The 12,578-nt window shown below is 50.4% G+C and overlaps 1 protein-coding gene across 4 annotated transcripts in view; it reads right to left on the reverse strand.

Annotated features, from left to right (window-relative positions):
• Nucleotides 1-723: 723 nt before the first annotated feature.
• Nucleotides 724-12,578, reverse strand: part of LOC137457659 (carbohydrate sulfotransferase 11-like) — a 63,725-nt gene continuing 51,870 nt past the window's right edge. For 2 of the 4 annotated variants that reach the window (XM_068169480.1, XM_068169481.1), the window contains 2 exons: nt 6,012-6,094; nt 727-2,277 (listed from right to left, as the gene is read on the reverse strand). In XM_068169480.1, the coding sequence (XP_068025581.1) occupies nt 1,432-2,277; nt 6,012-6,077 (912 nt within the window). In that variant the 5' untranslated portion in view covers nt 6,078-6,094 and the 3' untranslated portion in view covers nt 727-1,431. Of the gene's footprint in view, nt 2,278-6,011; nt 6,095-12,578 lie in introns of all 4 variants that reach the window. The other 2 variants (XM_068169478.1, XM_068169479.1) reach the window with 2 other exon arrangements.

Raw genomic sequence — 12,578 nt, forward strand, 5'->3', positions numbered from 1 at the left:
CCCAGCCAGCAGCCGCGCTCTACAGCATCCATTACCAGCCTGTTTATTTACAAAGGCCGCCAGCAAGCCAAGGCCGAAAGGAGGAAAGACTGAAATATGGTTTAACAAAATACTGCTCCTTGCACTGGTTTTAATTTAAAATCCTGTGACTGGCTTTGTCATTTTCTTTTATGTTTCACCACCTCCTCCCCATTCCTTCTTCAAGGGGCGAACTGTCCAAAGGCAGCCAGGCAAAGGGGAATTTTCCTCTAGGTGTCTCTGTTCCCATTTTTATTCTCAATTTCCTCTCATATACACACACACAAGCACTCTCTTCTCCCGTCTTGCCAGTCAAGCATCACCTTTTCATTACCATGGTGATCTCCCACAATCCAGCACAGTGCTCCCCAAAGCACTTTATAACTCAGACCTGCCCCAGCACCTTGCTCCATCCCCTGGTAAAATGTGACCACCCCATTCAGGAGGCATCGAATGGGAGCAGCATATGGTGGCTGGAGACAAGAAGCTGGTGGTGCCAGATGGGTCCTGTCAGCCCAGCATGGCCTGGATGATGTGATTTCATCTGAGCAGACACCTGCACTCATGCTGTACATATGGCTTTGCAAAATAGTTATCACTTGTTCTTAAAATACAGGAGGTGTGGGGCCTGGATTTCTTTGATTTGACCAGAAGGCATCGAGAGCTCTGCTGCTGTAGTTCAGGAGATGATAGCACTGTGTCTCTATCAGCCCATACCTGCTGCCAACCTGCTCCTCTCTCTTTCTCTGGAGTATTTTGCATCCCAGCTGAGAGCATGTGGAATGAGAGGCACCAAAAAGCCCTCCAGGTTTTGTCAGCGAGAACACACCACTGCCTTTCCCAGCAGTGGGGGGATGGTGGGGGAAAACTGAGGGAGGACAGGGGAGAACAAGGGGAAAAGAAAAGGAGGGAGCAATTTTAAACAAAAGGAAAAAGTTACATTAAATTATTGCTTTATTTCTGGTTCTATGCAAGTCTTTGACACGCTCCACCCTGCCTCCGAGACACTGTGTCCATCCCCAAACAGCCCAGTAAGGAGGAAAAAGACCTGAAGGGATCCTGCCCAAAAAAAGGAGCCTTCCCAAGGCTTGGATCTACAGAGGAGTCTCTTGGTTTCAAGAAAGCCCCCAGTCAAGGCAAGCCCTGCTACCTAGCAGTGTCTGGTCCCAACACCATTCCCTATATATGTTGAAGGGTAGGAGGGAAAGGGAAGGAAAAGCTCCAGCCACAGTGTTTTGAGAGGTGGCCTCCCTCCAGACCATGCATAAATGGGCATCACGATAGGGAGCAGGCCATAATGCAGAAGGCATGGAGGAGAAGTCAACCAAGAGATGAACATAGAGTGGGAGGAGAGGAATTGTGGCAAGATGAGAGTTACCCAGCTCTCCTTTGCCTCTCCCCCCAGCCCCTGCCTCATCGGATGTGGAGGTATGAGGGGATGGAGTAATTGAAGAGCAAATAGTCCATTTTGTATAAATTAAAGAGTCTCCTTTGGTAGAAAGGGCTAATGTCCTGGAAGAACTGGGCCGTCATGTCATCTGTCGTCCTGGTGGTCTTGGATGAAGACGGGAACTTGATGCTCGTGTCAGCCCCAACCAGCTGGAGGATGTAGCTGGCATCTTCAGCCAAGGTCTCATACTTGCCCACCACATCATAGTGGACGATGCAGGGGTGACAGAGCGAGTGCACCCGCTCCCAGTGCTCGTTGAAGGGCTCCTCCCGCTGCGTCCGTGGGTCCAGCAGGTAGTAGACAAACTCCTCGAAGCGCACGTCGTCCCCGCGCTCCAGGGCCTCATCGCTGGGCTGCCGGCGGTGCCGCCGGATGATCTTGGTGCCGTAGCGCTTGTGGAAGGCTGTGTTGTAGCTGCGGGTGAACTTGTTGCGGTACGCCGACACCAGGCGCTCGAAGGGCTCCCGCACAAAGATGAACTTGAGGTAGCTGCGCAGGCGGTGGTTGATCTCGGGGATGCTGTACTCGGAGAGGGTGCGCAGGTTGGACGAGACGTGGGCCTCGTTGGCAGGGATTTCCAGTGGGTCCCGGTACTTGCCTTGCCCCGTGAGAACCATCATTACTCGCTTCCAGTTAGTGCAGGCCACTTTGGGCACGTAGCAGTAGAGCAAGCCGTGTGTGTCGTCCACCACCAAGTGCCGCAAGTCATCCGGCCGCAGGAGGCGCCGCTTGCGGGTGTAACGGCTGCAGACATTGCTCAACAGCTCCCGTCTCTGCTGGTGCACTGCCTGCAGTGACGACTGCTCAAACTGGGGAGAGAACAACAACAAAGAGATGGCTGCTAGCCTGCAGAAGCCAACTGCAGCCTACACACAACACCTGGCCCACAACTGTCCCCAATCTCTCCCCTTTCCTGGGTTTGTCAGTCACCCCTGTGGGATTTTTGGGGACTTTGAACACAAGTTGCTTTGGTGCAGGAGGTGAAGAGATGGTCAGTAATGGACTATTTGTTACAGCACACATGCACACACACTAGGCTAAAGCTCTTCCTTACACCAGTCTGGATGGCAAGGCATGATGGAGGAGCTGGAGGTGGTGGTGGAACCTTTCCTGAGGGCTTCTTCTCCTGAGGGACTTTTTCTAAACCAGCCAGTCCAAAGCTTCAGCTCTAGTCATAGACTCCTTTGTCTACAGGGAAGAGGAATCCATATATAGTCCTTCTTCTTTATCTCTTTTGACCTTTGCACCAAGACCTGGCAGCTGCTGCACTGGCTTCCCATAAGCCCAGATTCCTCTGACCCAGATGAAAGATTTGGGGATGTGAAATTTCCTGTCATGGTTTTCATCAGAAATCCCAAAATGTCATTAAAGCATCTGGGGAAGGAACCCATTTCCAGGAGATCAGAAGGGGGAAGTGCCCTCCTCCTCCTGCCCACTCCCTTCTCATTTTGCTCACAAAGGTTGGGAGGTTTTGCATTCAGCTCTGAGGGCATTGCTGAGAACCTCCAACAGCCTTGCCCAGACCATGACCAACTGCTAACGGCTTCACCTCCTGTTTGCTAATCTGGGGCAGCTCTGCCCCCCTGTTACACTAACACAACGATCCCCATGTTGCAAGATGTTGCCTTCCACTTTGTCATTGTGAAGACAGTCCTGCCCACATCACAGGGCACCACAGCAAATGTCACTGCAGCCTGCAGAGACATAGCAAGCTCAAGATGAAGGGGAAGGGCAGACCACCTCCTTGGTCCCTATGTCCTTGCTGATAGCTGTCATCAGGCATGCCAAGCAAGATTCAGGTGCATCCTCACATCTCCCTGGGAGACCATAAGCAGTTTGGGGAGGAACTAGAGCTTGGTAGAGGCAGTTTTGTGGAGATGGAGCTTTGTAAAGCTCCTGTCACAGCTGAGATCCTCAGACAAACTGCCCATGCCGTGGATGATCCAGCAAGTTTGTCACCTTCAGAGGGACAAAAACATCTGAGCAAAAAGCTCCATGTGCAAAGGATGAAATACACTGAGAGCCTTGTAGATTTCAGTTCCACAAAAGAAATAACCTTGTCCAGGTCACCATAGTGACAACTTTCTCCAGGAGCCTGTATGGAAAGTAAACTGAGACAGGGGCAGGATAAAGCTTCCCACCCCTTCTCCTTCCAAGAGGGGGATGACAAAGGAAAGTGCTCAGATGGAGGAAATGCAAACAAAAGACATTTGCATTGTTGGTTACTTGTTTATAAAGAAGATAAAGCACTTGGGTAGGTGAAAGGGACCTGGGGGGTACTGATCGACAGCCAGCTGAACATGAGCCAGCAGTGTGCCCAGGTGGCCAAGAGGGCCAATGGCATCCTGGCCTGCATCAAGAATAGTATGGCCAGCAGGAGCAGGGAAGTCATTGTGCCCCTGTACTCTGCATTGGTTAGGCCACACCTTGAGTACTGTGTCCAGTTCTGGGCCCCTCAGTTTAAGAAGGACATTGAGACTCTTGAATGTGTCCAGAGAAGGGCAACAAGGCTGGGGAGAGGCCTCAAGCACAAGCCCTGTGAGGAGAGGCTGAGGGAGCTGGGATTGTTTAGCCTGGAGAAGAGGAGGCTCAGGGGAGACCTTATTGCTATCTACAACTACCTGAAGGGTGGTTGTAGCCAGGAGGGGGTTGGTCTCTTCTCCCAGGCAACCAGCACCAGAACAAGTGGACACAGTCTCAAGCTGTGCCAGGGGAAGTTTAGACTCGAGGTGAGGAGAAAGTTCTTCCCAGAGAGAGTTGCTAGGCATTGGAATGTGCTGCCCAGGGAGGTGGTGGAGTCCCCATCCCTGGAGGTATTCAAGAGGGGACTGGACGTGGCACTTGGTGCCATGGTTTACTAGTCATGAGGTGCTGGGTAGCAGGTTGGACTTGATGATCTTTGAGGTCCTTTCCAACCTTATTGATTCTATGATCAGAACTGAAGAGGCCTTCAGGTGGCACACCTTCTTGGGACATAACCACACTTTTCAGTAGAAATTCCTTTTGCTTAGAGGCTCCCCATCACCATTTCACATTGGAAGGAAAACTTTTTCCCAAGTGCTAAAAAAAAAAAAAAGAGGCATTTTAACAGTATGATTTTTTTTTTCAGGTGTTTTTCCCTGCACTTGCATAATTCAAAACCATTGGACCAGAGAGACAGACAGACAGACACTGTCTGCAGGCATGGCAACAAATAAATGTGACTACTTTTCAGCAGCCACCCACTGGAATAAGTGCATGTCTTGCAGTTATTTCAGAGCAAAATTACTCCCTTCATTTCCTTCTCTTTAAAAGCCATGGAAATTAAGTATCACTTAAGGAAATAACACCAAGACATTCCAGCAGCATTAGGGTTTGCTGGCATCGTGGCCAAGGAAGGCCACATTTGCCATTTTTCCCTGAGCAAATGTAATTTGGCAGCTTTTAGACACATATGCATCGACCTGGACACTAATGCTGCTTGTGGAAAAGAGATCTGGCTCTGGCTGCAGCGAGCACTACTGATGGGCAGTAGGGAGGTGCTGGGGATGGCAGCCAGCTGCAGGGACCCAGAGCATTGCCCTCTGCTTCTTGGGGGCTGCAGAAAATGACTGCCCCATGGATGTGAGGAAATGCATAGGACAGTTTAGAGCTGGGGGTTGTGGCCATGGCCCAGCCAGTTGCACCAGCTGGAGGGTGGTTTCCTGCAGGACTTCTTGCAGGGAAGCCGTGTGTGAGGAACCCTCTGCAAAGCTCAGTCTGGCTGCCTGGAAGAAAACTGCCTCTGGGCACTTTTCTGGAAGAAACCTGGGGGGAAATGCAGAAGGAGACAAACACACCTTCTGCAGCTTCAACCACAATGCCCCAACCTCCCATTCAGCTTTTGGGGGCAAGCCGGACACCTGCCCCAATGACTGGTCACCAGCTAGGCTGCACACATGGTGGGGGGTGATGACTCCCTGCCTCAAAGAGCAACCATGGCTTGTTCTGCAGCAGACCTCAGCATGGGCAGGCACCCACTCAGCCCACCTTGTGGAAGGAGTATTTTCCTTGCTCAGACTGTGCCCGGCTGCCCCTTTTTCAGCAGGTGTAGCTGGCACAGCTCAGGGTGATGGAGAAGAGTGAGATGTCCCAGGATTATTAACCCCTGATGTGTATGTGTGTGTAGCACCCAACATAGAGGCATCTATCGATTACTAGCTCAGCGAGAGCAGCAATGATGGTCTTGCCTTGCTGTGATGGCCCAGAGATGGTTTTGAAATCCTCAGATGGCAAAGTCTCCCAGGGCTGCCTGGCTATGGCTCAGCTCACAGGCAGTGAAAACATTTACCCAAGCACCAGCAAGGGACATGAGCAGTTTCTAATTAACAATTACTCCCCAAAGCGGTGTGGTCTTTTCTTTTGGACACTGCCAGACATTCAGATGTGGGGACCTTGGGGGTGGTTGGAGACAGCACAGTGACTCACACATTGGAGGGGTGGAAGAAAGAAGGGGTCAACCTCTAGCACCCCACTGCCTCTTCACACACACCCCCCCCCACACACCATCTCCCTGTCCCCTTACCTGGTCACTCTCATACAGGGCCTGGAGTGGGCTGCGACCGGCCTTCCCCTGCCAAATGGATCTCATAACCCCGTCTTCTGTGCCTGGAAAAGGAGCAAAAAACATCAGAGGGGTTGTGAAAGGCTTCTTCCCTCACCCTATCTGGAGATGTCCAAGTTGGGATGAGGCAACGTCCCCTGAGAAGAGACATATCCGTTTGGCTCTGGGAAAAGAAGCTCAAGCAATGCTTGTTCCTCCTTCCTATTTTTTAACAAAACCTGCAGTTAGGGTTCCCAAGGTCCAAGCCTAACCTTTAAACAAAACACAAATAAAAAGACCATAAGTAAAGATGATGGCTTGTTACAAATTCCAGAGCAATGTAGCACAGTTTGATCCATATGCCTTCGGGAAATGCCACTCTATGCAGGGAGCATTTGCATGGGAATGACCCAGGAGGTGACAGGACCCTGACCAGCACTGCCACTGTCCCATGAGGGGCGAGACAACATCAGTGCTTGGCAGAGATAAAGAGCAGATCCAACACCAGCAGCTCTGCGTTGAGTCCCCATGGGCTTGGAGTTTCCATTTCCAGCGCGAGACACAGCCATTAGCAGAAGTTGGTCAGATGCGCTGCCTGACTGAAAAGTCATTTTGAGTTCTTATTTGCTTTCTTCATTCCTTGCATTCTAAACCAGCAACATCTCCTGGAGTGTTTGAAGCTGAAGTCAGCCATGCAAGCAGTCCTCCCCCCCACCCCTGCCATGCACACTGGCTGGTTTGATTTTGGAGGTCTGCTTGCAGCAGCAGAAATCTGAGGCTGGATCTGGCCAGCCACAAATCTGTTGATTTGTGACAGATTCTCAAGTTCTCATGCTCATAAATTATGTAAGGATGCAACCATCTTCCAGGCTATGAAGCATCTGCTTCAGCTGCCATCCCTCAGCCCCAGGGACCTCTTTCCAGCACAGTGTGGGCAGAATCATGTGTCCTGAATATCTAAACCTAATGCATGGAGCCAGCCACAACAGAGGAGCAGACTCTTGATTGCGGTAATACCTCCAAGCACCTGTTCCACCTCTCACCTACCCTCTGTTTCTTGTATCTGACCCTCTCCACTGGCAGAGGCTGCCATGACAGTTTTCATATGAGAACAACACTTCTAACCATGGATGCTGTGCAGCCCTGGAGTGGGCTTCCACAGAAGAAATCACAGTGTGAGTTTCAGAATGGAAGATGATGGTTTTGTCTGAAGCAGATGACAGGACACATTGTTCTGGAGATCGCAGCCTGGGAGGTACTTCCAGCAAGCCAAGTTTCTACTTCTACCAGGACCTTCTAAAATCTCAAAGGGATGTATGTGGTGGAAGGAAAAGCATCTCTCACAAACCATGTCTGGTTTTTAACACAGAGGATTTATACATGCCAGTTTGGGGCTCTGGATTTTTTTGCTCACTGATGGCCACCAAACCACCCCAAATGTGTTGTACAAGCCCCAGCTGGCATCTTTTGAGCCAAAACAACCAGTAGGAACAATCCAAAGGCCACCTTCGCTTTCATGTGCTTATATTTAGCTTAAATGAGAACTACTCCAAAGCACAAAGTCATCAGGGTCTAAGCTAAATGTTATTAATTCCTGGAGCAGTAATTAGGGGGAAATGACTGCCTGCCCTCACCAGATTTCATCAGCAGTGCATGTAGGCCTGCGTGTCTGTGGCAAACGACACTTCCTGCAGCACTGCATTGACTGAGATGTGACTCAGTGAAGATGGTACAGCTTCCTCCTCAGGCCCCTGCATCAGTTACCCCACAGAGGGTGAAACAGCATCTGTGCTAATGAGAGATAAGTGGAAGAGCCCTGGGCTGAGCTGCTCATCCCTGTTTCACATTTCCAGGTTCAGCCTGCTGACAAGGAACGAGATCGACCTTGAAAACTCGACTCAGTGCAGCTGGAATCTGGGAGCAGGGAGCATTAAACTCGAATCCCTTTCCTGGCCAGGGCTGATAAACTCCAGTTCCATTTAAGAGCGTGACCCTGCTGTGGGCTGTCTGCAAGCGCCCTGTACTGCAGCAGACAATTGTCCTATATTTAGTAAAAGCAAAGTGGAGGCATTTGTTTTTGAGATTAACATGTGCATCAACCAGAGCCTTTCTTATGAGGGCCATAGCAAACCCGGCGCAGCGGAGGCTGAGCTGAAGCTGCTGGAAATGCAGATTCCTCGTGCCAGTGCTGCCCAAGGCTGTGTGGAAACACTGCCCCAGGGAAAGGCTTCAGCACCCGGTGCAGGGTCAGGTCATGGCCCCCGGGAAGAGTGGACTGGCTCTGCAGGAGGCTCTTTAGGGCGAACAAAAAGCCAATCTGCAGTACAACAGGAAGCGAGCAGAGGTCAGGCAGGCCAGATCTGTGCTCTGACCCCTCCAGACTGTGCTTTCAGTGCTGCTGAAGCAGAGAAACAAGCTTGGTCAGGGACTGCTGCACCTCGCGTGACTCTTGCCAACAGCCCCAGCAGAAACATTGCAAAATGGATTTCCTTCGGCCTTTCCCCAGCACAAGATCTGGCCGAGAACGAGGCATCTTCTCTGGATAGCAGCAACCCCCCTGGGATCCCTGCTATGCTCATGCTGCACAGGGATCCAGAGAAAAAGAGGAAGAGACACACAATAAAAAAAGGGAAAAAAGCTGCCAGGCTGCTCTCATGCAGCTGGAGGAGCCTGGGAGTGCTGAGCTGGCAGGGCAAGAACCAGCGCTCCACACTCACTGCAACTTGTCAGCTTTTGCTATCCAAAGTGATGACACTGATGACACCATCCCTGCCTGGGGCACTTGCCAGACCCTTCAGAGCAAACGTCTGGCCCAAAGGCAAGTTTTCACATGGCTCCAACTGCAGGAAGCCTCCCTCCTTGGAAACTGTCTGCTCGTGCTCCACACAGCATCCCCAAGAGAAAAGCACAGACTCCTGGCTGGGCCATGAGGATGACTTTTGAAGAAAGGGTCAAATCCTGCACCAAAGGGGAAGATGCAGCAGCTGCAACTGTGTGCAGCTCAGCACAGGGCTGCAGCTGATCTGCGTGCCCCATGAGACCAAAGCGCCCATCCTCCATGGGGCTCTAAATGCCTGCAGCCAGTAGTGTGTGCTTGAATGGAGGTAAGTCTGGGATTCCTGTGCCCAAAGCATCTCCAAAACATCTGGGATAGCCTAGCAGAGCAACTTTGGCTGTCAGAGTGGTAGGGAGGTGTGGTAGTGTGAAGCTGTAGATGGTGGTCTAATGGAGTCCAGTCCGCCTAACACCAATGTTTGCCACCTAACACAGCTCTGCCCCATGAGTCCAACTGTGAACATCCCCTTTTCACCATCCCTCAGCCCCTGCACCATCTCTGCTGGTGCACTACTCTCCCAGTCCTCCCCCATCACCAAATCCCATGTCCTTGTCATGCAGCTATATGAACATAGCACGACCCTGGGTTTAACATAAAATCCCTCTTCCCCAGCAGCTCTATCCCAACCACCTTATCATGAAGTCCCACAAAATACTCCCATCCTGGGGTCTCTCCCCATCCTGTTCCCTAAGTGCTGTCCCCCTTCCTGTCCTTGTCTCCACCACCCACCCCAAGCAGACAAAGGCTGACTTTAGGAAAGCTGAACTCAAGGGTCTCCATAGCTGGCTGAACTGCACAGCTGGAGGGGAAAACAAACATGGGGGGCAACTGAGGAGAGGCTCAGTTCTTGATCTGTGCCTGTTTCTTCCATCAGATCTGGGATACAGCCTGGACTACAAGGAAGAGGAGAGAGGAAGGGGGCAGACAGGTAGTGGCATTTACACATCTTTCTTTCACTCACTCATGCTGAAAGCAAGTCAGTTTCCCCATCCCTTGCACCATTGGCTTACCCATCCCTGGGATGCTCCTGGGACTGCAAGAAATTTGAGAAAGCCAAGGAATACAAAATATATGGCAGTGGGGAGGAGACACCATCCTGAGGATAAATCAATGGTTCATGCTGCATTTTGGCACCACAGACCTGAGTACAGCAGGATCTTCCATCATAGGGGAGATGCCAAGATCTCTGCATCTTGGCTTTCCTCTTGACTTTACAGCTTGTAACTGAGGCTCCCAGATTCCACCCCATGCAGTGGCAACCCTTGGAAATTTAGCGTGGCCACAACTGCATCCGAAAGCAGGGATGTCACTTAGCTGAGGTATATAGAGATTCTTAAGGGCAGAAAACATCAGCCCTTGGCAACTGCTGGATAGCTACTGGGTAACAAGCATGAAGACAGAGTATGTCTGTGATGCAAATCCAAAATGCCTTTGCACTGAGACAGGCAGAAGGAAATAGCACATTTGTCCTTTGCACCTTCGAAGGTCGAGGAAAGGGAATAGGAGTCAGGCAGAGCACGAGACTGAAACCCCTGTGCCAAGGCAGTAACTTGGACCAGAAATTACTGGATTAGGTGAGCCTCAAAGAGAGCTCTGGCACATTTAGGAGTCCCCTGTGCTACAAGAGCTTCTAGCTTTTCCTTCAGAGCTCAGAAAGGCAATACACTCCCTCCTTTCCCCTTACAGCTCAGGTTTTAGTGCTGTCCCATCAAAACTGAAGCTGTTCTCCTGCAGTGGTGTGACATCAATACCACAGCAGGATCTGGGGTTTCAGTGAATTGCCAACTCTCTTTGGAAAAGGGAATAGATTTTAAAGCTGTGGATATTTAGGTGTACTAGCTGATTGCAAAGACAGCCAGACATGTGTGAAGTGAGGGAAAGACTGGATCATGCCCATCTCAGACTTCTGGAAGCACCAGTGAAAGAACTCACTGCTTTGGCTGCAGAGACTCTTAATTATGGAGGAAGGTTCTCTGCAACCACAACAGCAAATCCAATGCCTTAATTGGAAGAGTTTGGCTAGGAGACAGGATTCAGGCAGTGACAAGCCTGCCAGGCTGACATCAGCATTACCAAGGCTTTAGAAAACAGTCTGAAGGAAAGAAAACAAAAGATGTGGGTGTGACTGGATGGGAGAATAAAATCAACATGGAATTTACTCAGCACAGCTTATGCCCATGCAACCTCATATGGGTAAAATAAACCATTTCTGTAGATCCAGCAGATGTGGTAGATCTTCACCCAGACACAGGCAGTGCATGAGACATGACATACCACAGGAAACAAGTACTTCAATTAGAGAAGATGAAGCTTAAAAATTGAACTGCAAGGGACACAAGCAGCTGGAAAGCAGGCAGTATTTATATGGGGAATGCTGAGCAGAAGGTGGATTTCTATAAGCTATCTGCAAGATTAACTTCAGGATCAATACTTCAGGAGCAAGCTGAAGTACACTGATGATAGCCAAAGCATTGAGAAAGGCTGCCATGGCAGGGAGAGACTGCAACTCTAAACAGGGAAATTAATGCTTCGTCCTGGACCAAGGGAGTGGAAATTCAACAGACTTTAATTTCACAATGTTGGAATTCAGCAGCTTTTGCTGCTTTGCTGCTGGAAGTGGCAGGAGGTCCCAAATGCATTAGTTCTGGGCTATCAGCTGCCAGTGTGACAGTCACAAAATAAGGCAAATGAAGCTCTGAAACTTATCAGGTGAGGTATTTGCCATAGCAGCAAAAAAAACCTGTGAATGCTATTATCCACAGCACTGGCAACCTTCACCTGCAGCAGTCACAGCTCTGCTCTCCTGGGACCAAGGCAGATCCAGAGCTGCTGAGGAGAGTTGCAAGGTGATCTTGTCCCAGGACTTGCTGCACCATGGGAGGCTGCAAGGGCTGGATGCCTGTATAAGCTGAGCCAGAATGTGATTGTCCCCTGGGGCAGGCCAGCACAGAGGGGCTGTTAAGCGTTTCATGTACAGGGTATCTTCATGGCCACTTGCTCAGGTGCCAGACAGGAAGAGGCTTGGAAATGCCAGATCATAGAGCCAAGATGCAGTAGGAGGAATCCCAACTCCTTTTGGCCTGGAGGATGGAACTTTCAGGCATTTTCCAGGTTGGACCCTGGGGCTATGAGGAGCTGTAAGCTCCATTTGTGGTCTCCAATAGAAAACACTGAGAGCTTTAAAATCTGGAGATTCAGGGGTCTCCAGCCTAGGGAAGTGAAGAGGCAGGACATGTGCTTGCATGCGAGCACACACCCCAGAGGCCCAAGACAGCTAAATCCTGACCCCACCACTGTCTCCCCACATGCTCTCTCACAACCCCAGCTTCACTTCCTGTTGTGTCTGCACAAGATCTAAAAAAAGAGAGAAAAAAGTTCTGGTGCCTGGGCACCCAAAATGATCAGTCTGAGTGCTAATTACAGCCTGCAGCTCTGGGCAGGTGAATGGGATAGGTGCTGGGAGGACTGCAGGGAGACAATTCTCAGGGCAGCCCCTGAGAACGAATGCTCCCAGACCAAACCCAGAAGCTCTGAATATGGGGTAGGTGGGGTGTGAATCCATCACAAATGTGATGGATTTGTAATAGATCTGCATTTGTGATGGATTCTGGTTCTGAATATAGCAAAAGGTAGTGATAAATGAATTGACTGCCTCAGACACATAGCATGTGTGCAGCTGAGCTGTGTTCACAGGAGAAAGAAGGGTTTACAGT

Source organism: Melanerpes formicivorus, unplaced genomic scaffold (genome assembly GCF_026170545.1).
Source record: "Melanerpes formicivorus ecotype bairdi unplaced genomic scaffold, bMelFor1.0.p_v2 SCAF_185, whole genome shotgun sequence".
Lineage (NCBI taxonomy): Eukaryota > Metazoa > Chordata > Aves > Piciformes > Picidae > Melanerpes > Melanerpes formicivorus.